Source organism: Fusarium tjaetaba (genome assembly GCF_013396195.1).
Source record: "Fusarium tjaetaba strain NRRL 66243 chromosome Unknown NRRL66243_c0000116, whole genome shotgun sequence".
Taxonomy (NCBI): Eukaryota; Fungi; Ascomycota; class Sordariomycetes; order Hypocreales; family Nectriaceae; genus Fusarium; species Fusarium tjaetaba.
The window spans coordinates 55782-76287 of record NW_023501312.1 but is presented as its reverse complement, the minus strand read 5'-3'; the positions used below and the strand labels follow the sequence as shown (position 1 = coordinate 76287).

Here is a 20506-nt window from a genome sequence, read left to right as displayed (position 1 = left end):
GAAAAGTCAGATGAGAAACTTGTACGCATACACAGGTAACCAGTATTACTCAGACCTAACAGCATGATTAGATTCTCCAATACTTATGAACTTGTAGTCCTCTTCGTCGAAATATTCATCCTTAGGTCTTTGAGGTGGTTTACTCTGGCAGCATTTTGATTTTTCGTCACCAGACATGATACCACACTCTCTTTCTGCTTCCTGATGCTTGGGCTGGGCCATTGTTCGATAAGTCGAACTGCTCCAAAGAAGTCATAGTAAACTTCTCGTGGCAAAACGTGTCTTCGGGTAACAAAGAAGACACAGAAAGGAAGAGAAACAGAACGACCGTTGGTCCTACATTTCTCACAAGGAAGAAGTTCGTACCGAAGAAAGCACCGCAACGGCTTTGTGCCACGTTACTGCTTCCATCCATCTATTTCGTCCGATCTGACCAGCAATCAAATCAACTGCCGATGAATTGGGAAGAAATCTTTCATAGATTCGGTCCGATGAAGGCACCCTGAGATGGTACCAGGTTATGTGGTCTGATTTGCCTATATCAGGGCGATATGGTCACACAATCGGCTATGCAGAAGATTGCTTGGCTGGCAGTTCCTGGGATTTGATGAATATGCTTAGGTGAGCAGTCCATAACCCCTGGCAGCTGAGAGCGGGATCTAAAACTGGCAGATCTTGCGAAGATATGGAGGAAGGACAATGTGCAAGGGTCAAAGTCATATTTAAATGCTTCGACACCCGCTCTCAAGATATGTCGCTGAGATGGATGCAGCTGAGAGACAGATCACGGCGGGCCCGATTGTTGTCAATCATCAATGAGTCAATGTCGGGATGATGTCGGTTAAGGTAAGAAGCCTCGTTATTATGTCCTATGCTGCGTTTGTGTATGACTGACGGGTTGAAAGCAGTGCTTGCGAGTGAGGGCATCGACGATCGTTTGGTGGCTCAAGAAATCGGATTGCCTGCGATTGATGAGTACCTGTCCTTTCATAGACGGTTAGGCGACGAGCTTGTACCTCGAATGGGTCTGGGCGAACCATGGCTCCCCATCTGGTCTGATGGCCTTGGTTCAGCTCAAGCCACCTCGCATGTTGGAGTGTCGTCCAACTCTTGCTATGATCATACCATGATCGCTGCCTTGGCCGTACCTCAGGAGTCGACACCGTCACTGCGTTTTGTCACCAGACTTAAATCGAAGGATGGCTGATAGCTAGCGCGAGCCTGCTGTATTCAGACTGAAGCTGTCGTGGCTCCGCCCGAGTCCATCCGCGCAGGTATCTATGTTGGTCCGTTGTCGGGTGAGTTTGTACTATCAGACTATCAGTCATGATGGGCATCAGCTAATCAGATGTTGGATTAAACGAGACTACACAAGACTGACGTGACAAATTGTAGAATGTTCGTCATCTGGTATTCCACGCGCAATCGTTATCTGCGTTGGTGTTTGTCTACCGAGTACGAACATCTCCAAAATGCAGTCGCACTAAGTAGTGCAAGTTCATGCGCGGTAGTGCAACGGCTTTGTGCAGCGCTTGAGGCGGTCATATGATATCGGCAGTTGTTTTGTTGGATCAAATTTGTGTTGTTAGTTGCAAGATCCAAAATCACAAAAAGTCGTTGCGTTGTAGGGGGAAGGCGGCAAGATGAATGAGCGACAAAGTGGGACTGGAGTTCAGCAGGAGCCAAGGGAGCTTGTGAGGGGAAGTGGATAGCGCATTTTGACTGACTGGAAGGCCCCTGAAAATGGTTGGTTCCTTCTGCCTTAGCAAATATCAAAAACATGTTATTCTTCATCTCCTCTCCCAACGACTACCCGTGATCACTTTCAGTGCCTAAACTCGCACAACAACAACAACAACAATAACATCGTGTTTCAAGTAAGACTGTCTCGAGATTGCTCATGGTGCGTGGCAAGCAATGTATGTCGAGGGTTGCATTAACAAACATCGCAGCATCGACCAGTTTCCCCTCTACGACGTCTACAAGCGCTCTTTGTCAACGATCAAACGTCTAGCTTCACTCTCGATAACTCTAGCTCTCTCCATACGTCAGGGTTCTATGTAATGAGAACAAGATGATGCCTCAAGAGCCTCAGACAATCAGCACGAGCAATAGTTACTTCGCCAATTCTCCGAAATTGTGACATGTTTGTAAACTGAAGCACAAGAGCAACTGGCCCATTGTTACTGCGACATGCCAACAATAGATGCTGACAGAAATAGTTAGTTCTCCATTCACGCAAACCGCCATGAGACCTTGTATCTGGCACCCAGGACGCCTTATGACAAATACTGCACTTGTCCTGCGTTCCAAAGGCGCTTCCCCCAGTTACATGGCTGCCTTGTCGGCATGGAATTTGCGCAGCGCAAACAACCTTCAGCTTTGTCACGAACGCCCGGTCATATCTCTCAGGATCAGAAAACGACTGATACGAGCCATCTCTCAGTGGGTACGGAACCTGAGATAGCAAAGTCATGCAACTCAAGTGATCAAGCTACGACATTATTCGCTACACGAGCACAATCACGGTCACAGCATGCACAACTATGAGGCTCAAGGCATGAAACTTGAACTCTCATCCTTTCTGTTTGGCGGTTGCCTCCTGTCCCTCTATCCAGGATGGGGGAAGGTTAGCTACCAAGGAGGGTGGTGCCGATATCAGTACTTGAGTGCAGTCAGACACGTAGCGAGATCTGGGAAGGTTGATGCTGTGAGTTGACACCCAGAGTCCTCAAGTTTGTGACTGCTGAGGACCTAACTGGCGGTGATTGCTGAGCGAGCTTCCAACAATCCAACATGGTAGCCTTGGTTGACGAATCTCAACTATAATCTTTCATGATGTGGGTTCGTGGCTGATCTCGATTGACAAAGTTAAGACGCTGTCAAGCTTTTACTGCGCCTCATCATCTATCACAGCGGGCAGAGGGAGCCAAGGTGTACAGGCAGGCAACATTTGTGTCCTTGGCTCCCGGGGTATTACAATATCAAGCATACTATGGAAGCCCAGCCTATGTGTAACTCCCTTCAACATAGCTACACGAAAGGAACTGGATTAAGCCTCTAGCGAATATGCCTGATCTCGGCTAATTCGTGCCTTGACCTCAGCCAGTGTCGAGGATTTGGAAGGACACTGAGCCCATAGCTATATAGGATGGATAATGCCCCCTAAAATACAGCTGTCAAAAACGCAATTTGACGAACTCGGCTAGGCAGGCTCCCATACTGATCAGCCTCAACTTCTTTTGGGCCGTCGACATATCTCAGTATACTTTTACTTTGGCGAGTATCTATCTTATCACGCATCTAGTCTTCCCACTTCCATCGGGGACTGCCAGTTCTATACAAGCTTGTACGAGATCCTTCATAATGGGCAACGGCAAAGGCGGGAGCTCTTGGGCCAGTAGGAGCAGTAGCAGCAAATCGCGACCAGAATGCAACGAGAACAAGTGTCATAATCCGGTAGGGAGGTTTGACAGGACTAGGGAGTATTCAATCCACTGCGAGAAGCGTGAGCACAATCCCAAAGTTCCTATAGAATCAGAGACTCATTTTACTAGATGCTTGCAAGTTCGGAGCTGCGTGCAAGCTCAGCAAGCGGTCTAAGGACAAGTTCTGCTCCATCCGTGAGTGACCTGCCAATTCCTCTTTCCAATATGGCTGACTCCTCTCAGACTCTACATGTGGTTGGCCTACATGCGGTACAAAGGTCTTGGATATAGAAGGAGGCAATTTCCTATACTCTTATATCGGTCACAAGCAATGGTTTTGCCGCGATCGTAAGTCATTTACCCCAGCTCTAGTTCCAAGCCCGGATGCTGACGCCCCTAGACTCCTGTAAGGCAAAGGTCAAAGACAAGCAGTGCTACGAGCTGCGCGATAAGAACTCACAATACTGTGAAGAGCACTCCAAAGAGTTCCAGTGCAAGATGCCGAAGTGCGACTCCGACCGGGATGGTTCTGAACGGTATTGCAAGAAACACCATTGTGGAGTGGACGACTGCCACCGTCGAGTACTCAGCTTAGCGGATGATGAAATGGCAGGTCGAGATAAGAAAAAGTGCTATAAGCATCAACGCTGTGAAGCCTCGAGAGACTGCAAGAACTACTCGCTTTGGGATCCCGACAAAACTCCAACAAGGCTCTGTGCGAACCATTCAAAATGCGAGTTCTTCCAGGCCTGCAACGGCTTTGCCCAAGGAGATTCGAGATTCTGTACCGATCACGAGTGCGACCAACAGGGCTGCCTGCAGCCTCGGGATGTTCATAATGGCCTGATTATGAGATGGTGCCATATGCGTATGTACTTGCTTCCCAGGTCTTTGCAAAGCTAACACTCCAATGTAGACTTGTGCTCCGCGCCTGGATGCCCCGACTTTGCTAACGGACATGGTCACGCCCACCCCCAGAAGTGCTTCCGACATACTTGTCAAAGAGCAGACTGTTCAGAAATTGTCCAGTACAACAATCCCAACTCTCATTTCTGCCAAACTCACGCCTGCTCCGAGCCTGCATGTACCAATGAGTCAACAATCCCCGGTGGATATTGCTTTGCCCATTCATGCACCACCCCAGGCTGCCGTGCGCCCCGAGAACGGGGTTCTCCATTCTTCCCCACCCTTTGCACACTCCATGGGGACGAGAGAGCGGAACAACAAGAGAGGTACTATCATTATACAGTTTCTCCTTCTCGGGCAACATCTCGCTCGAGTAGCAGGACTAGTAGCCATGACTCCCGGCGCATGCCGAGGTCACTTCGCCAACAGCAATACCATTACCCAACCTATCAGGATCCGTTTCAGGCCTCAGAAGCTAATCGTCGATATGCGTATCATAACATAGATGATCATTATATGCCAAGATGGCGGCATTACGATTGACCGATTTAGGGTCCTCGACACGATGGAGAATGGGAGTAAAAGAGTTTGGTACTAGATCTAACAAGGCGCATACGCCACAGGTCATCAACAGCACATGGCATTGTGGGTACATAGCGTTCTGTTTCCTGGGGGAGGGTTTGTAATTTGCACACGCCTAGGTAGATAGATAGCTACAGCTGGACCTAATGGGCTCGAGACCTGGCCATCTGGTTCAAGAGGCTCGATGTGGGGAGAGCGGCGGGGAAGCCGTGTGGTACAGCATATACTCGAGAAGACCCCAGTAGATGTCAGATATTCTTGTATTTAAGCTTAGTTATTTATGTCTCGATAAGCTATTGATCCCTGTTGAAATGTGATGAAGCCTGCCGAGTGTAACGTGGGATGGCTTAGGATGAGTCCTGAACAGGTAGGTGAAGGAGCCGCGAGAATAGGGGGAGGGGGAGACGTTTGTTGAGTCTTGTCCATGATCTCATTTTTAATCCACGTATTTCTGGATATAGCTCTCTTTCATTCGTGGATGCTCTTATTCTTCGTGTTTGCGTCGTCTAAGCATGACGTTCTTGTGTTTGATGTGATGAGCTGAGTAAGCTGCTTTCCATCGCTGACGTCTTGGTATCACATCGACCATCCAGTCATCCGACCCGAGCCTCAGTTCTTGTCGCCGACGTGGTGGCGCCTTAAGAATCTTTCTTATCGCGGCTCTCCCTGATACGCCAGATGATATCTGTTTCCCCTGTTTCCTCCTCCGACATCTTCTTGGAGGGCTTGGCTTGCTTGTAGAAGACCGGATCAGGCCTCTTGAACACGCGCGGCTGGATCTTGGGCCCACAGATGCAGTGGATTATCTTCCCGTTGCTATCGTAGATCAGTTTGGAGTAGCCGGGGTATTTGGTCCGAATGCCCAAGAGACGGAATATCTGAGTTGTGAATCCGTGGACGATGGCCATTTTGTCTGTGGTGTTGTGGAATGGAGGTGAATGATTTGGTAGTAGTATGTGAAGATAAGATGGTCAAGATACAAATTACGTGACCCTTGAGCGTGGGAGATGGCAGTATTTATAGCTGTTTGCAGGTCTATAAGCTTTTTGTATGAGAGTTTTCTGAGTTTGACTCCATTGTGAATTCTATGTAGAAACTTATTATAATAATAGAATCCTCATAAGAGTTTACAATAGGAGATGATGTCACTGCGCCAATGGACTTGTTTGGACGAAAAGAAAGAGTTTTATATTGAATTTCGCGTGAAAGCATATAGATAGGCAGCTTACAGACTCCTTTGGCTTTTACTCGTCCACCTTACAAACACTTCGTAAAGAAACTCAACCTTAATGTTGGATAACCAATACCAGCACATAAAATACCAAGAGACTCTACTTCTCGGTTGCTTTATGCGTTTTCACTTGCGTCATGCTTGCTCCTTGTATACGCGGCAACGAACAAAAGATGGACAAACGTCAAAGGTAAGTTACTTTTTGGTTCACAAACTCTTTTCCTGCTGCTGACTGTTCAATTTTAGGGCATTCTTTAATCACTTTGAACCAGCATCTCCATTTTGTATCTAAAATTGACCCAAAGAAATCATCTCTTGGAGAACAGGCAGGCACAGGAACTAAGGTTAAGGATTCGGGTTCATGAAATTATCGTAGCTGCTTTTAGGACTAGTCTTCCTATGTCTCTACAGGAACTTCATTAGGTTGGTTCCTAGCTAGAAGGTTCTACGTAAAGTGACAAGGCATAAGTAGTCACGGTCTTGTTGAGACACATGGTTGCAAACCTCCCCCTAGCTGTGGAAGATTAAATTAGGTATGGCATCAAATTATATCCTGGGATGTACTTGGCAGTTCGGCAGCGCGGAGATGATAAACTTCCTCGAGCAAAAAATGCATTGTGACCTGAGGTACGTACTAATACGGTCTGGTGTAAGTCGATGCTTTAGATGGAGTTCTCGTGATATACTCGTTTTCTGACTGACGGTTTTATTGGCCCTGTGGGCACTTTTTGCCACATGTACCAACGTCCTGTTCCAAGCTCACAAAAAATTAATAGCTATTAGACAGCTCCAGCTATGTTAGAGCATCAGTTTATCTCATGATAGAGCTCTTGTACTCCAGTGTAGGAGGAAACGTCGAAAGCGAGCAGTTGTTTACTGTATTTCTACATACCCTAGACTCTGGGCGCTGAAAACAGTAGTGGGGACAGTGGTTTCACGGCATTTTCCTCTTTCGACCGCCACCATCGCCAAGTACTTATGACTTCAGACGAATATCTGACTCTGCAAATGTAGAATAGAGTTCAATCAATCTCCGATCGAAGCATCCCCCCAAAGCACGACCCATCCAAGACAAATAAATTCACATGCATCTCCCGAATGCCTGGGCCTCCGAAGTGGGGCAGCCCGGTTGACCCCCGATCCGAGAAGTTGGATGAACAAGCCCGTTTCAGCTCCGCCAAGAACCATCAAGCCAAGCAATATTAATCAATGCTATACATATAGAACAGCAATAAATCGTCTGAATACGGGGTATTATCCAACTTTTCTACAAGGCTAGTGTAGTGTTTTGCTGTTTTGCGTGCAGGTTTTACCAACGTCACATCCCGGTATCGTCCCAGATCTGAGACAGATCTGAAAACAGGCTGGAGTTGACCGACCAAACATTTGATCAATACCGGCCAAGAAATGGTCTCAAAGAAAAGAAAATGATCAAGTGAGAGGAGGGAAATAGAGTTTATTAATGTCTGTGACAATGTGAATGGCCTCATCATCAGCTCACAAACTAAAAGCTGATCATCACGACCGCGCGCTTAAGGAATATCCTCAATTGGTCCCTCAGTTGCAGAGTCGCAGATGTTTCAACCAACGAGACGCATCCGCGACCGGGTCGTCTTGGCCCCGACCGCAGTGAATCGCAGGCCTGAGGCTCCCATTGGCTGAAGCTGTGATGGGTGGTATGACCCCTGTAAGGTCTCATGCGAGATGTTCTTCTCTTTTGTGAGAGCCATTCGCTCTTCAAAGAATGAGCATCTTTGCTGGAAAATCTCTCTTCATTCTTTTCTTCTTCCTCGCTGGCGAGTGACTTAATAACCTGTACCATTTATTTTAATTCGAAGGATTTTGCTGCAACCCTCCTTTGCGACTCAACCTCCACCACCTCACTCAACACACATACCTGCATACACCACTTACATCCATCAATATGGGTAACAATCTCTCCTCAACCTTTGTCCCCGACACTTCGAAAGTCGTCCTCAGCCCTGAAGACCGACACTCGGACATGTTCCTCGGCATATTCTGGGCATCGTCACTCTACGCCTGCGCCATGATCTTCAGCACCTGCGCCCTCATCGACCGATGGAAGGGTCCCTACGATCGCGTTAGAATGTCGCTTGGTTCAGTTATGGGCGCTTTACTATTATCGACGGCGTGGCCTGTTGTCATGGCATACTTGATCTTTTCGCCGGCTGAGGTCTAATGAGCGGAGGAAACTATTGGGTCACGGCCTTGGGAATGAGTTACTTGGAAAGGATTGGGTTGGGTTGGATTGGGCGATTGGCGTCTTGAGAATTGTGGTGGAAATGGCATTATGGTCAGACCTGGAGTTTGAATGCATACCACGGCGATATACCATCTAATACAATTCTTTTTCTATGTTTATCATATTTAATCGCCTCATCTTGCTTTACAGCCGATGATCCCGTCCATGTAAAGCGAGTCCCTCATGAACCCATTCAGTTCTCATTATAGCACCCCCAGGTATCCATTAACATTTAACCCACCAGAGTATTTCGACGGCTTCTGTCAGATCGAGCATCTTTTCTTCCAATGATAGTCTCAAGCGCCTGAGTCAAAGCCTTGGCATCATATCGTCCACCTCTTCCCTTCTCATCCTTCGGACCATACAGCCTCGTCGCATCTATACCTAATTGTGTAAACAGCGGCTTGTCCACCTTTGGCGACGTCGGTCCTTCGATGTAAATGACATGCGACACATATTGACTGTACTCCTCCTCCGTAGGCTTGGGTAGGCCTCTTGAGTCGGCGAGAGCATTTGCGATAGCTCCCACAAAGTCTAGTCCTGTGAAAGGCGCCGTTGAAGGACCAGTCTCACGATCGGTTGTACCGTTGAGAATGAGGATCTTGTTCCGCACTTGCGGGCTGACGATCGCATCACCGACGCCGCGGAGGACAAGACTTGGGATTAATGATGTGAAAAGAGAGCCGATACTGTACACTACGCTGTGCACAGATCGAAGTGCGTCGAGAACTCTTGGATTTGCGGGCATCTTGATCTCCTCACCGTATGGATTGATGTACCATACTCGGGCGATCCTTGCGGGCAGATCTTCTTCTTGCTCTTTGGAGAATGCAATGGCCGGTCGGCGCAGCGCGGGTAGGGTGCCTGGTAAGTTCGCGTCTTCGACATGGTGATGATCTTGGTCCCATGGATGGTCCTGTCGCGATACTGTTGGGCTGTGTACACCAGCTGATGCTCCAGGCACAGCGGCAGTTGGAGCGCTGGGATGCGAGATGTCGTTCTGACCTGTGATTATCGTGCCATCTTCAAGACCAGCAGCGATATGGCTAGCAAAGTTGGTGTTGAGCGCTGGAAGGACTGCTATTCTATCCGGCACTGAACATATTGAGCTCAACAGGTAGATGGCAGCTTCGAAACTACCGGTGAAGAGACGAGCGCCTGTGAGGAAGAGGTTTCCAATGCTGGCTCCAGAGTAATCGAAGCGACTGCTAGGCTTCATGCGCTTCACAACCTCGAGATTGAAGCTATTCAGATAAGATCTGATGAGCTCCCTCTTGGGCGATGAGATGTCATTCCAGAGAGGATGCGTCGCTTCTAGAATCTCAAACCATTCTGATCTAGCCTCAGTGTAGACCTTTGGCAAGCGATGATTGAAGAAGTGCTTGATAGCTCTCGTCTCAGAACTTCCATCATTCGGAATAAGACGTACAAGTCGGGACCTCACATCTCCGATACCTAGCGAACCCTGTCAGTCAACACTAGCATATAGAAGAGCCACGTGGAAATACATACCAGGTCCACCAAAGACACGGATGATCTCACTACTGCTACCGCCATTATCAGAAATGGGTATCACGTAGCTCAGCGTGCACTGATTCGCTTCTCGAACGCTCTCGAAGACGTCGACGAGGTTGTTAGCGGCGCTACCACCCGAGAAGACAACCAAGCCCGTCGGTGGTGCCGCTGGCGTGAGGGGCCGACGAGGGGTCGGCGGTGCTGAGGATCCACTGGAGCTTGGGAGCTGAAGACCGAGGCCATTAAGGTTGATGTGAGCCTTTGCCTGTGCCATTGATTGGGTGATCGGGGGAATTATGTGATGGCGCAGAATGGGAACGGATTGAGAATCTGGAGATGAGATGGTGTTGATGACAGATGACAGTTAGCGGGGCATTATAGAGGAAAGCCCCGGTAACGTTATCGTTGTTGCTTCATGACCCAATTATTTCCAATTGCGACGGGTTTACAGCTGATAATGCGTTCCAATTGATGAAGTTCTTACTTCAATCTTACAGTGTAGGTAGTATTTTCGATCCAATACGAGGCTGTTGCTACCATGTTCCAAACTCACGCACTCACTCACTCATGCATATGCTCAATTGCTGCATGAACCCCACGAGTCATGGGCCAAGGCGCCACACCCTCCAATGACTTTTTTCCACACTCCAACAACAACGTCAATCAACATCACCACCGAAAGCGGTAACGCCCCGAGCAACCGGCGGCTCTTGATGCTCGAACCGGGAACGAGAAGCTTTGACACTTCGGATCCGTGTGGGTAGCGAGCGGGCAGTGGACCGCAGCAAGAAAAAAAAACATGATGGCTTCATTATCTACAGAAACAAGTGGAACTCGGAACTCTTAGTCCCAAGCCCGTCATTGGCTCCCATGGCCCGGCAGTTGAAGCGTTGCCACAACTGGAGAAGAGCTATCACGGTAAAACGTCAAGAGTTACGTCAGTGATGGTTATGGTATGGATTGCAAGGCTGGATGATGGGTTACAAATCTCATGCACAGACGTTGGTTCCTTACAAATCTGCATGTTTCGAGAATTAACTTGACGGTTTCTTTATAAAGACTTTTTCTTATTTGATCGATTGGCAAGTATATATAGACTACTCCAAGTGTCGTTGATAGTCGGTATCATCATAAAACTTATACAATTCGAACCTTACACAGCATCTTCACAGCTTCAACTTCATACTTCACAATGGCTCAACCTATCCCCAAGACTGTCAAGCAATGGACCATCCCCTCTCGTGATGGAAAGGACTTTAGCGGTCTGAAGTTCAGCGAGAAGTCTGTTCCCGAGCTCGGTGACGGCCAAGTCCTCGTCAAGCGTAAGTCCCCAGTTTACTTCTCACACTCACAACAATCTTCTAACACTTCACAGTCCAGGGTGCTTCCCTCAACTACCGCGATCTCATTCTCCCTCTCGGAAAGTACCCCTTCCCCGCCAGGGACGGCGTCGTCCCCGGCTCCGATGGCGCCGGCACTGTCCTTGCCGTCGGCAAGAACGTCACCCGCTTCCGTCCCGGTGACAAGGTTGTCACTCTCTTCAACCAGGGCCACATCGGCGGCTCTCTCGACCAGCTCAGCATCCAGACCGGTCTCGGTGGTGTAACTGACGGAACTTTCCGCACCGTTGGTGCTTTCGATGAGCATGGTCTCGTCCCCATGCCTTCTAACCTCAACTTCGTTGAGGCCGCTACTCTCACCTGCGCTGGTCTCACTGCCTGGAACGGTCTGTACGGTCTCGAGGGCAAGAAGCTCCTCCCCGGCCAGTGGGTTCTCACCCAGGGTACTGGTGGTGTTAGTATCTTTGCTGTTCAGTTCGCCAAGGCTGCTGGAGCCAAGGTCATCGCTACTACCAGCTCTGCTGAGAAGGCTAAGCTTCTTGAGAAGCTTGGTGCTGACCACATCATCAACTACCGCGAGACTCCTGAGTGGGGAGCCAAGGCCAAGGAGCTTACCGGCGGTGCTGGTGTCGACCACATCATCGAGGTTGCTGGCCCTGCATCCATGAAGCAGTCCCTCAACGCCGTCAAGATCGACGGTGTCATCTCAATCATCGGCTTCGTTGGCGGCACTGGTAAGAACGATCCTGGCTTCCTCGACTGCCTTTCCAACCTCTGCACCACCCGAGGTCTGCTTGTTGGAAGCCGCACTCAGATGGAGGATATGTGCCGTGCTATTGAGGCCAACCCTGATAAGCTTCGACCTGTCGTTGACCCCAAGATCTTCTCTTTGGAGCAGCTGCGTGAGGCTTACGAGTACCAGTGGTCTGGCAAGCACCAGGGCAAGGTCTGCGTCAAGATTGAGTAAGCGATGATTTATGAGAAAATATTGCCGGACGACATGTGTCTCTGGCTTTAACGTATAGTACATAGCATTAATAGATACCACATTTTTCGCATGACCAGTTTCGTACATCTCGGCAAGATCTTTTGACTGCACTAACAAGTTATTGCTCCTCTCAGTGAAGTTCAGCAAGTACATCAATATCTCTCAATTGATTTCAAGTAATTACATTCCATTGGACACTCGGGCGTGTCACATTTCATCTTCCAAAGTTGTTTGCCCGGTCCTCCAACAATATATATCCATTTAACCCAGACCATCACTCAGGCAAACAGCCTGTTCCCCTCCCACGACAAAGAAAACTTTGCTGGATCAGAAGATGATTGCAGCGATACCAGCCAAAACACCAACCAAACTAAACTTCTTAGATGATCCTTCATTGACGATAACCGTGCTGGGCGTGGGGTAGGGTGTTCCGGGCACGGGAACCGGCGCAACAGGGCTCGGAACAACCGGAGGAACAGAGGCGGTATCAACAGGAGGAGGAACAATAACAGCAGTCGAAGATCCCTCCAAGATGGGGGACTGAGTCTCCGTGCCACCTCCACCCTGAACAATAGTAGTCGTATCGGCACGAGTAGTACCACCGCCCTCGCCATTGCAGATACTGCCATTAGGACAGCATCCGTATTGCTGGTTCGATCCGACTTCGCAGTAAGCTGTAGGAGGACATCCGCCTGCCTTGCTAGGACAGCATGTCCAGTCGGTCTGGATGCAGCCGGTGCCGCAGTCCTTGAGGTTCTGGTCGGCGCAGGGAACCTCTACGACTTGACGGACTGCGAGGAGGGGAAAGCTGGGAGAGTATTGGACGGCGAGAACGCCGGTAGCTGAGAGGGCGACGAGCAAGAACTTCTTCATCTTGAAGTTGGAGCTGGAGTTGGAGTTGTATGTGTTGGAGTGAGTGGTTGAACGAGTGACGATGTTGGTGAAACTGTATCGGTTTGAGAGTGTGATGAGAGGTGAAGAGAAATGCGAGACATACCAAGCCCTCGGGGGTTTATATGCATACCATTCTTTCTCAAGTTCCCAACGAAAAAAATAACTTTGCCCTCCGATCTTCTCTCTTCATTGTCGTTCCCCTTCTCACGCCGCGTACGGCGGCTTCGCTCAAAAACGCCAGACATTCCAGCCACGATGCATCTACTCCACCACCCGCAACCATCTACTCCCCCAACATCATTTCCAATTCCGACAAAGCCTCAAGCCTCTTTTTCGGAAGGTGGAAGCTATTTTTGAACAATCAGGTTTGATGTTGCCGCAGCGATGAAGTGCCTCTTGCCCACGTTTCTCGATGCGCCCGGCGTTTTGCAACTCTGAAGATAAGCCGCCTCCGGTTTTTGCGGCGCATGGCTTGATATTCAGGGCATATTACCAGAATCTGTTATACGTGACGGTCGGCGTTTGGGTGGCTGCTTGCGGCGTAATGGATCTTGGTTCCTGGTGTTTGAGCTTGGCGCTTAGAGCATTTGAGTTGAGGGAATACGAGAGCTGGAGATGAGATGTTTCGGATGAGTTTATTGTGCCAAGGCTAGTGAGGGGAGTAGTTGATGTCATTGGAGATCGGCGGAAGAACAAAACGCGGGTTTGATCTAGACTTGGCATGGGCTAAACAAGGTATCTAGATCTGAGACAAAATATTGGCCGTACGATCTAGAGGCACGGGCCTGAACGGGAGTTTCCTACGCTAATGGTTTACGTCGTCCCAGCTTGCAGGTGATTGTCATGCAATTCGTGACTCATAAGGACTTCTGATATAAACATTTTGGGCACATAGTTGAAGGTTTGTGCCTTTTCTCAAAATGATACTATGAAGAAGATTACACCAAAGCTATGTTTGAAGGGAACAAAGTGTTACCGACACTATTTCTTCTCGCTGCCCCAAGCATCTTCCAGAAACTCCCGAACAGTAATAGGCTTGATATCAGGAAAGACCTTATTCAGAGCCTTGCTCTCATCCAAGTCGAAACCACCAGTCTCTGCCCACAAACCATACGCAGATATCACCTTCTTCATGACCGCCTTGGGCGCAGGAATATTGGCAAACATCGTCTCGTGGCCTGGTAGCTCACTCAACTCCCCCTTCTGAAGTGTCTCAACGCTATCATAAACAACGCTGAACTTGTCACCTATCGAATATCAGCATCCCTAGCTTTAGCCACGAACCTCGTCACGTACCTGTAGCTTCTTCCGCAATCTTGACCATCTCGTTGAATGTGACTTTGTCACCAATGATATATGTTGCTTCATCCCATTTCTCAAGGTTGAGAAGGGCAGCAACGAACTTGGCTACGTCTCGACTGTATGTAAACGTAACGGGGACGTCTCCAGATCCTGGTATAGCAGCGGTTCGGTGTTTGATATCGACAAATGTTGAAGGAGTGTGCAAGTTTGATTTAGCAGCTGATTTAGGGGAGCCCCAGAAATCAAGAAAGAAGCCGATATGAACAGAGGTCCATTCGAGGTTTGTCTTGCGTAGCTCGTCTTGGGCACGGAGTTTGTTGTTTGCTGAATTAGCTTGAGCTGCATGCCTATAGCTCTTTGTTAGTTGTTTGTTTTCAATCAGACGTTTTCCAAGTGGTTGCTTACTCTTCTGTATGGGGAAGACCCCAGTCACTCGAGATGAATCGTTTTGTTGCCTGAGATGCTTCTGATGCACGGATAATATCAATCTCGATAGGTTCTGGCCCATTCATGCCAAGTGTAGAGATGACAGTGTGCACGTTGTGCTTTTCAAACAGCTGAGTTAGGGCATCGATGTTATGAATGTCTACAGCGAGGACAGAAGCTCCAATCTTTTCTTCCAGTGCCTTGTTTTCCTTCGGTTTCCATTAGCTGAGCCTATGAATCTTTTGCGTGGAGAACTCACCTCTCGGCTGAGGATAACGACTTTATGCTCTCCTGCGGCAACAATGGCCTCGACGAGGGTTCGGCCGACCTTGCCTGTACCGCCTGCAACAGCAACAGTAACCATTTTGTCTGATGATAACTTTAAAGAGGATAGTTTGTGATGTTTGATAAACGATGCGTTCTAAGCTTACTCCTTCACAGCTCAACTCGCATCTTTATATACCTCAAATCCATCTTGATCTCCAACTTATTTCTAATCATCGCACTTACTCGGACATCTCAATCTGCGAATTCTCCGTCAATTGTCAGCATCGCTTAGTTTTCGTATTCTTCCCCAATACCCCATTGGTCCCCACGTCACGAAGAAGTCTGACATGCATATCAAAACGGGGCGTGTTCGAATGGTGTCAGCATAGCGATTGGACGACTGCCAAATATAGGCACAGCATCCTTTAAAGCCGAGCTACTCCGTCCTAAGTCCTTGCTTTAACGCATTGGGTAATTGTGTTGGCCGCCAATGCTTGGCCAAATTCCAGTGCATGTCTGAGATCGAGACTTGTTATCGGATAAAGTTTCAGGGCCGGGAAGTCCAGATCTAGTCGATCTGCAACGCTAAGAAAGTTATTTGATCAGGGCCAGGAACGAGATATGCCGTTGTTGTTCAACCCCTGGGCGCTTTCCGCCACTTGAAGCTGGGCCTGGAGGCTGATAGCTGGTAATACGTTGTGACACAGCATCTCGCATCACTGACTCTGAAGGGCGATGGACATGGGCTTCTTATTGTTAATTGGCATGAGAATCGGCGTAATTTGTTGGTCCCGGGTAGAGTTTCTGGCTGGAATGTCTCGTTTCGGGGAGATTTACTGACTACCACCAGATCGCGGTAGCTGCTTTCGTCATCAAGCAAACAAAAATGTCTCGGGAACATCGAGTAGTGTGACGTCTTCTAAAGGCTTATAGGCCTTCTCTTAGAGATTCTATTCGAGTGATCAAGAATGGACATGAATGTTGGTCAATATAAGAGATCTCAAGGCGCATCAAGAGTCATGATCTTACGTGGCAGCAAGACGAACACGCTCCGTCTTTCTGATGTTGGACTTTTTGAGATACCGGCTAAGTGCCTCGGCTTCTATTCTCTCTTGAATTTCTGGTTTTACATGACATGGGATTCTTGGGGCGCCGCATTCCCTAGGTCATAGCGTCCAAAGATGTGTAACACTCAAGACTAGAAGTCTCTTTTGAACAGCCTTGCTTCGAGTCAGATCTCCTTATATACCTTTCTCTTGGTACATAGGATAGGGCTCATCTGGGATAGAATGGTAAACCAATCAGATGCCTCGCAGCCCGATGACGTTGGAGTCAAGTAAAGCGTTCGCTCAAAGACACGAGACGAATTAACTGCCCAATATTAGCGAAAGCTAACCAATATGCTTAATTATGTTGTATATGAACTAACACTGCTTTGATCGAGGTCATCGATATCTCACAGGGCAGTTTGTCGGGCGGTGTGTCTAGTCTATTACCATGCCATGACGACAATATGCCAGCATGTCGATGCTCACAATGTCAGCTTCTACAGCTCTTACCAATGAATGGACTCTAATTGGAACAAAAGCTCCGAATCTTCTCTGAGCTCTCAGATTGATCAATTGACTGCGCTGTCATTATGTCGCACCAATATGCACGTTTCTTTGTATTGGGCTTGACGATGTGTCAATGATCCGGAGATACCTCCGGTCTTGGAGTGCAGACTTTCAGAGGCTGCCAATTGATCATTATGTCTTTGAGATATAAGATATGCTACTTCTCTCTCAGCTCCTCAATTCTTCAGGTGTATTTCACATACACTAATGTGAGAGTAGCAGCAACATACTTCAATTATTCACCATGTCTCTCAACTCCAACCAACTCGACCCTCGCCAGCATCCTCTCCAGGCCATTGGCAATGCCATTAGCGCTGAGACTCAAGGAGAACGTCGAAACCCTCGCATGAGCCACATGCAGGGTGCCAATGAGGGTCCAGCAGAGGTGATCGCCAAAGTCTCTGGTGCGACGGCCGGAGGGAAGAGAGAGGATGATGGAGCGTACTTCACCAACAATGAGGGCATTCCCTTTCCTGATCCGTATGTATACTTGGATTCAGTTTCTGGGCATATACCAACGCTTTAATAGTGCCCATAGCAAGACGGTGGGAGGGCTTCCTTTGGTCAGCGATACGTTTCTCTTGCAGTAAGTCTTCCTTGTTAATATATGGGTGCTGAATCTGACTTGGAGATAGGAAGCAACAAACCTTCAACAGGTCAAAGAACCTTGAGCGTAAGAAGACCGCTTGAGACCATCAAAGTTGCATGCCACTAACAGACCATAGGTATGGTTCATCCTTGTGGCTCTGGTGCCTTTGGATACTTTGAGTGTACTCAAGATGTGACTGAACTCACTGTAAGTCAAGTCATCGGCCCCTAACTGTGTTAAGTTGCTGACTTGTATCCTAGAAAGCGAACTTCTTATCGTCTGTCGGAGAAAAGACACCCGTCTTTGTCAGATTCTCTACTGTAACTCTCGGTCGAGAATTCCCGGACGAGGCTCGTAACCCTCGAGGTTTCGCCATCAAATTCTACACCATGGAGGGAAACTATGACCTTGTCGGCCTCAATTTCGTCAGTTAAGCTATCTTCTCTGTTAATTGCCAAACTAATCATCGTTCAGCCCGTCTTCTTCTGCCGCGATCCCATTCAAGGACCAGACGTCATCCGCTCTCAATACCGCAACCCAACAAACTTCCTCCTCGATCATGACGCCCTCTTCGATCTCCTCGCCAACACCCCCGAAGCCAACCACGCAGGTCTCATGTTCTTCAGCGATCACGGGACTCCCCAAGGATGGCGCTTCAACCACGGCTACGGCTGCCACACGTTCAAGTGGGTAAACTCCAATGGAGAATTCGTCTACATCAAATACCACTTCATCGCAAAGCACGGTCAGAAGCAGTTCACTGACAGTGAAGCTATGCAAATGTGCGGTGAGGATCCTGATTACTCCAAGAGAGATCTTTGGGAGGCTATCGAGAAGGGTGAGGAGATTGAGTGGACGGCTCATGTGCAAGTCATGGATCCTAGACAAGCGGACCCTGATAAACTTGGGTTTGATCCTTTTGATGTCACAAAGGTTTGGCCGCGATCGCAGTTCCCAATGAAGGAGTTTGGAAGATTGGTGCTTAATAAGAACCCCGAGAACTTCCATCGCGATGTGGAACAGGCTGCTTTTTCACCCGGTAGCATGGTTCCTGGTATTGAAGATTCGCCTGATCCTCTTCTTCAGTTCCGCATGTTCTTCTACCGCGATGCTCAGTATCATCGCATCGGTGTCAATCTGCACCAAATCCCCGTCAATTGCCCCTTCATGGCCAAGTCTTATGCATCGCTCAACTTTGACGGACCGATGCGTGTTGATGCCAACCACGCAGGCAATAAGCAATATGCTCCCAACAGCTTCGCTCATAAGTTCAGACCTGATGTCGCTGAGGCGCCGTATCAGGTCAGCGACAACATCGCAAGCAGGGCTAGCCACTATTGGCATGAGGGAAAGAAGAATGACTACGACCAAGCGAAGGATCTGTGGACGAGGGTTATGAGCGAGCAGGAGAAGAAGAATACTTGCTACAACACAGCCAAGGGTCTTCGTCGCGTCAAGTTTCCCGAGATCCAGGTAAGCAATCCCGCTGTTGAGATCAACACTTCAGACTGACAGAAGCATAGAGCAAGTATTTGGCGCAGGTATACAACATCGCGGAGGATTATGCGCAGGGCATTTATGATCTTCTGGACCAACCTCAGTTTGAGTTCTCCAAAGTCAAAGATTTGGCTGAGACTGCGCAGGAGTGGTATAAGGAGCCCAAGTTTAGGCCTGGTCCTGGATCGAAGTTGGTGGGATATCCTCCGTCTTCAGCCGTTTACCAGGCATAAAGTGACATATTGGACATGAATTGGGTAATTGAATTAAGCCCTTGCTCAGACAATGCCGTGGTTTCCGGATACAATACTGTTCTCATTTGCCGACTTCCGTCTGTGACTTTCTAGCCTGAGTCCTTCACATAATCCTGGAGAATTTTGAGTTTGGATTTTCAATTTATCCGCTCGAAACATCGTGAGATAATCCTAGGATTGAGTCGTGATTGAAGTCTATGATGCTGACAATATGCAGAATCCTGGACCAAAAATGGAGATAAGCGGTGATAAAGCAGCGGAATGAGTGCCATGGCCTGTGATAACCCCGATTCAATAGCGAAAACACGCGAAGGATTCAAGTACATCAGCATTTAAGGCAAACTCACTCCATTATATCCAAGTTTATGTTGTTCATGTAGTCTATACACAGCCCCAATTCATTCTCACCAATTTACGAACATTCACAATCATGGCCCCAACAGACGCAGAGATCAAGGCCATCATCAAGACCGTGGTCGACGACTTCAGAGGATGGGACCTTGCGCCGATAATGCACTATCCAAATGAAGAAGGCCTCGAATTCGAAGACATCTACTTCCCATCTGATGACGGCGTCCCTCTGGAAGGCTGGTTCATCCCCTGCAAGGGCTCCAACAAGATCATCATCGCCAACCATCCTCACTGGTTCAACCGCGCTGGCATCCCTTCGCATCTCGAGCCTTGGAATCAACTCATGCCCGGGAACGACTTTGAAGTCAACTTTATCCCCGATTACAAGATTCTCCATGATGCGGGGTATAATGTCCTTGCGTATGATCTCAGGAACCATGGACTCAGTGGAAGTGGAAACCAGGGTCTCTTTGGCTTCTTTGAGTGGCGCGATGTTCTTGGATCGTTGAAATATGTTCGTGGGAGGGAAGATACGAAAGACATGACGATTGGACTGTTTAGTCGCTGCGCCGGTGCAAACGCAACGCTCTCAGCGATGAGACATCGGCCCGAAGCCTTCAAAGGCGTACGATGCATGATTGCGCCGCAGCCTATATCAGCCGGCTCCTCCATCGCAGTGATGCTTGACAAGATGGGCGCTCCGGCATCGTACATGGAAGAAGCAGATCGACAATTCTTCATGAAGACGAGTTTTCATATAAGTCAATTGTCGCCGCCGACTGATGCGAAGCACGCCAATGTGCCGACGTTTCTGTATCAGGTTCGCGATGATCCTTGCACGACGCCGAAGGATGTTCAGTCTGTTTATGACAATATCCCTGTCGAGGACAAGAAGTTGAAGTGGATTGAGGGAACGGATAGGAGATGGGATGGATATACGTATTTTCAGAGGGAGCCGGATCAGTTCTTGGAGTGGTTTGCAAAGTACATGAACTAGGTATAGCATTGGACAGCTCTGGTTTTCTATCACGCTTCTATCATATTATTATAATGACTC

At 48.5% G+C, this 20506-nt stretch overlaps 9 protein-coding genes across 9 annotated transcripts; 5 read left to right on the top strand and 4 right to left on the bottom strand.

The window, feature by feature from the left end:
* Positions 1-3366: 3366 nt before the first annotated feature.
* On the top strand, positions 3367-4839 carry FTJAE_6046 (uncharacterized protein; the record flags this gene model as incomplete). Its single annotated transcript, XM_037352619.1, has 6 exons — positions 3367-3400; positions 3558-3623; positions 3672-3776; positions 3829-4296; positions 4345-4389; positions 4433-4839. The coding sequence occupies 6 exons, from the start codon at positions 3367-3369 to the stop codon at positions 4837-4839; spliced, it is 1125 nt and encodes a 374-aa protein (XP_037206887.1).
* Positions 4840-5554: 715 nt separating this feature from the next.
* FTJAE_6045 (uncharacterized protein) lies at positions 5555-5824 on the bottom strand (the record flags this gene model as incomplete). The annotated part of the gene is made up of 1 exon (XM_037352618.1): positions 5555-5824. The coding sequence occupies one exon, from the start codon at positions 5822-5824 to the stop codon at positions 5555-5557; it is 270 nt and encodes an 89-aa protein (XP_037206886.1).
* A 2247-nt stretch (positions 5825-8071) lies between these two features.
* On the top strand, positions 8072-8347 carry FTJAE_6044 (uncharacterized protein; the record flags this gene model as incomplete). Its single annotated transcript, XM_037352617.1, has 1 exon — positions 8072-8347. The coding sequence occupies one exon, from the start codon at positions 8072-8074 to the stop codon at positions 8345-8347; it is 276 nt and encodes a 91-aa protein (XP_037206885.1).
* A 295-nt stretch (positions 8348-8642) lies between these two features.
* On the bottom strand, positions 8643-10199 carry FTJAE_6043 (UPF0052 domain protein; the record flags this gene model as incomplete). The annotated part of the gene is made up of 2 exons (XM_037352616.1): positions 8643-9865; positions 9923-10199. The coding sequence occupies 2 exons, from the start codon at positions 10197-10199 to the stop codon at positions 8643-8645; spliced, it is 1500 nt and encodes a 499-aa protein (XP_037206884.1).
* Positions 10200-11117: 918 nt separating this feature from the next.
* Positions 11118-12232, top strand: FTJAE_6042 (alcohol dehydrogenase; the record flags this gene model as incomplete). Its single annotated transcript, XM_037352615.1, has 2 exons — positions 11118-11247; positions 11301-12232. 2 exons carry the CDS (start codon positions 11118-11120, stop codon positions 12230-12232), a joined length of 1062 nt encoding a protein of 353 aa, XP_037206883.1.
* A 348-nt stretch (positions 12233-12580) lies between these two features.
* FTJAE_6041 (gpi anchored serine-threonine rich protein) lies at positions 12581-13126 on the bottom strand (the record flags this gene model as incomplete). The annotated part of the gene is made up of 1 exon (XM_037352614.1): positions 12581-13126. The coding sequence occupies one exon, from the start codon at positions 13124-13126 to the stop codon at positions 12581-12583; it is 546 nt and encodes a 181-aa protein (XP_037206882.1).
* A 1002-nt stretch (positions 13127-14128) lies between these two features.
* Positions 14129-15239, bottom strand: FTJAE_6040 (isoflavone reductase like IRL; the record flags this gene model as incomplete). The annotated part of the gene is made up of 4 exons (XM_037352613.1): positions 14129-14394; positions 14444-14796; positions 14855-15084; positions 15135-15239. 4 exons carry the CDS (start codon positions 15237-15239, stop codon positions 14129-14131), a joined length of 954 nt encoding a protein of 317 aa, XP_037206881.1.
* Positions 15240-17002: 1763 nt separating this feature from the next.
* FTJAE_6039 (catalase) lies at positions 17003-19077 on the top strand (the record flags this gene model as incomplete). Its single annotated transcript, XM_037352611.1, has 7 exons — positions 17003-17238; positions 17288-17344; positions 17394-17431; positions 17484-17554; positions 17608-17772; positions 17822-18820; positions 18871-19077. The coding sequence occupies 7 exons, from the start codon at positions 17003-17005 to the stop codon at positions 19075-19077; spliced, it is 1773 nt and encodes a 590-aa protein (XP_037206880.1).
* A 451-nt stretch (positions 19078-19528) lies between these two features.
* FTJAE_6038 (gibberellin biosynthesis-related) lies at positions 19529-20446 on the top strand (the record flags this gene model as incomplete). Its single annotated transcript, XM_037352610.1, has 1 exon — positions 19529-20446. One exon carries the CDS (start codon positions 19529-19531, stop codon positions 20444-20446), a length of 918 nt encoding a protein of 305 aa, XP_037206879.1.
* Between the last annotated feature and the right edge of the window lie 60 nt (positions 20447-20506).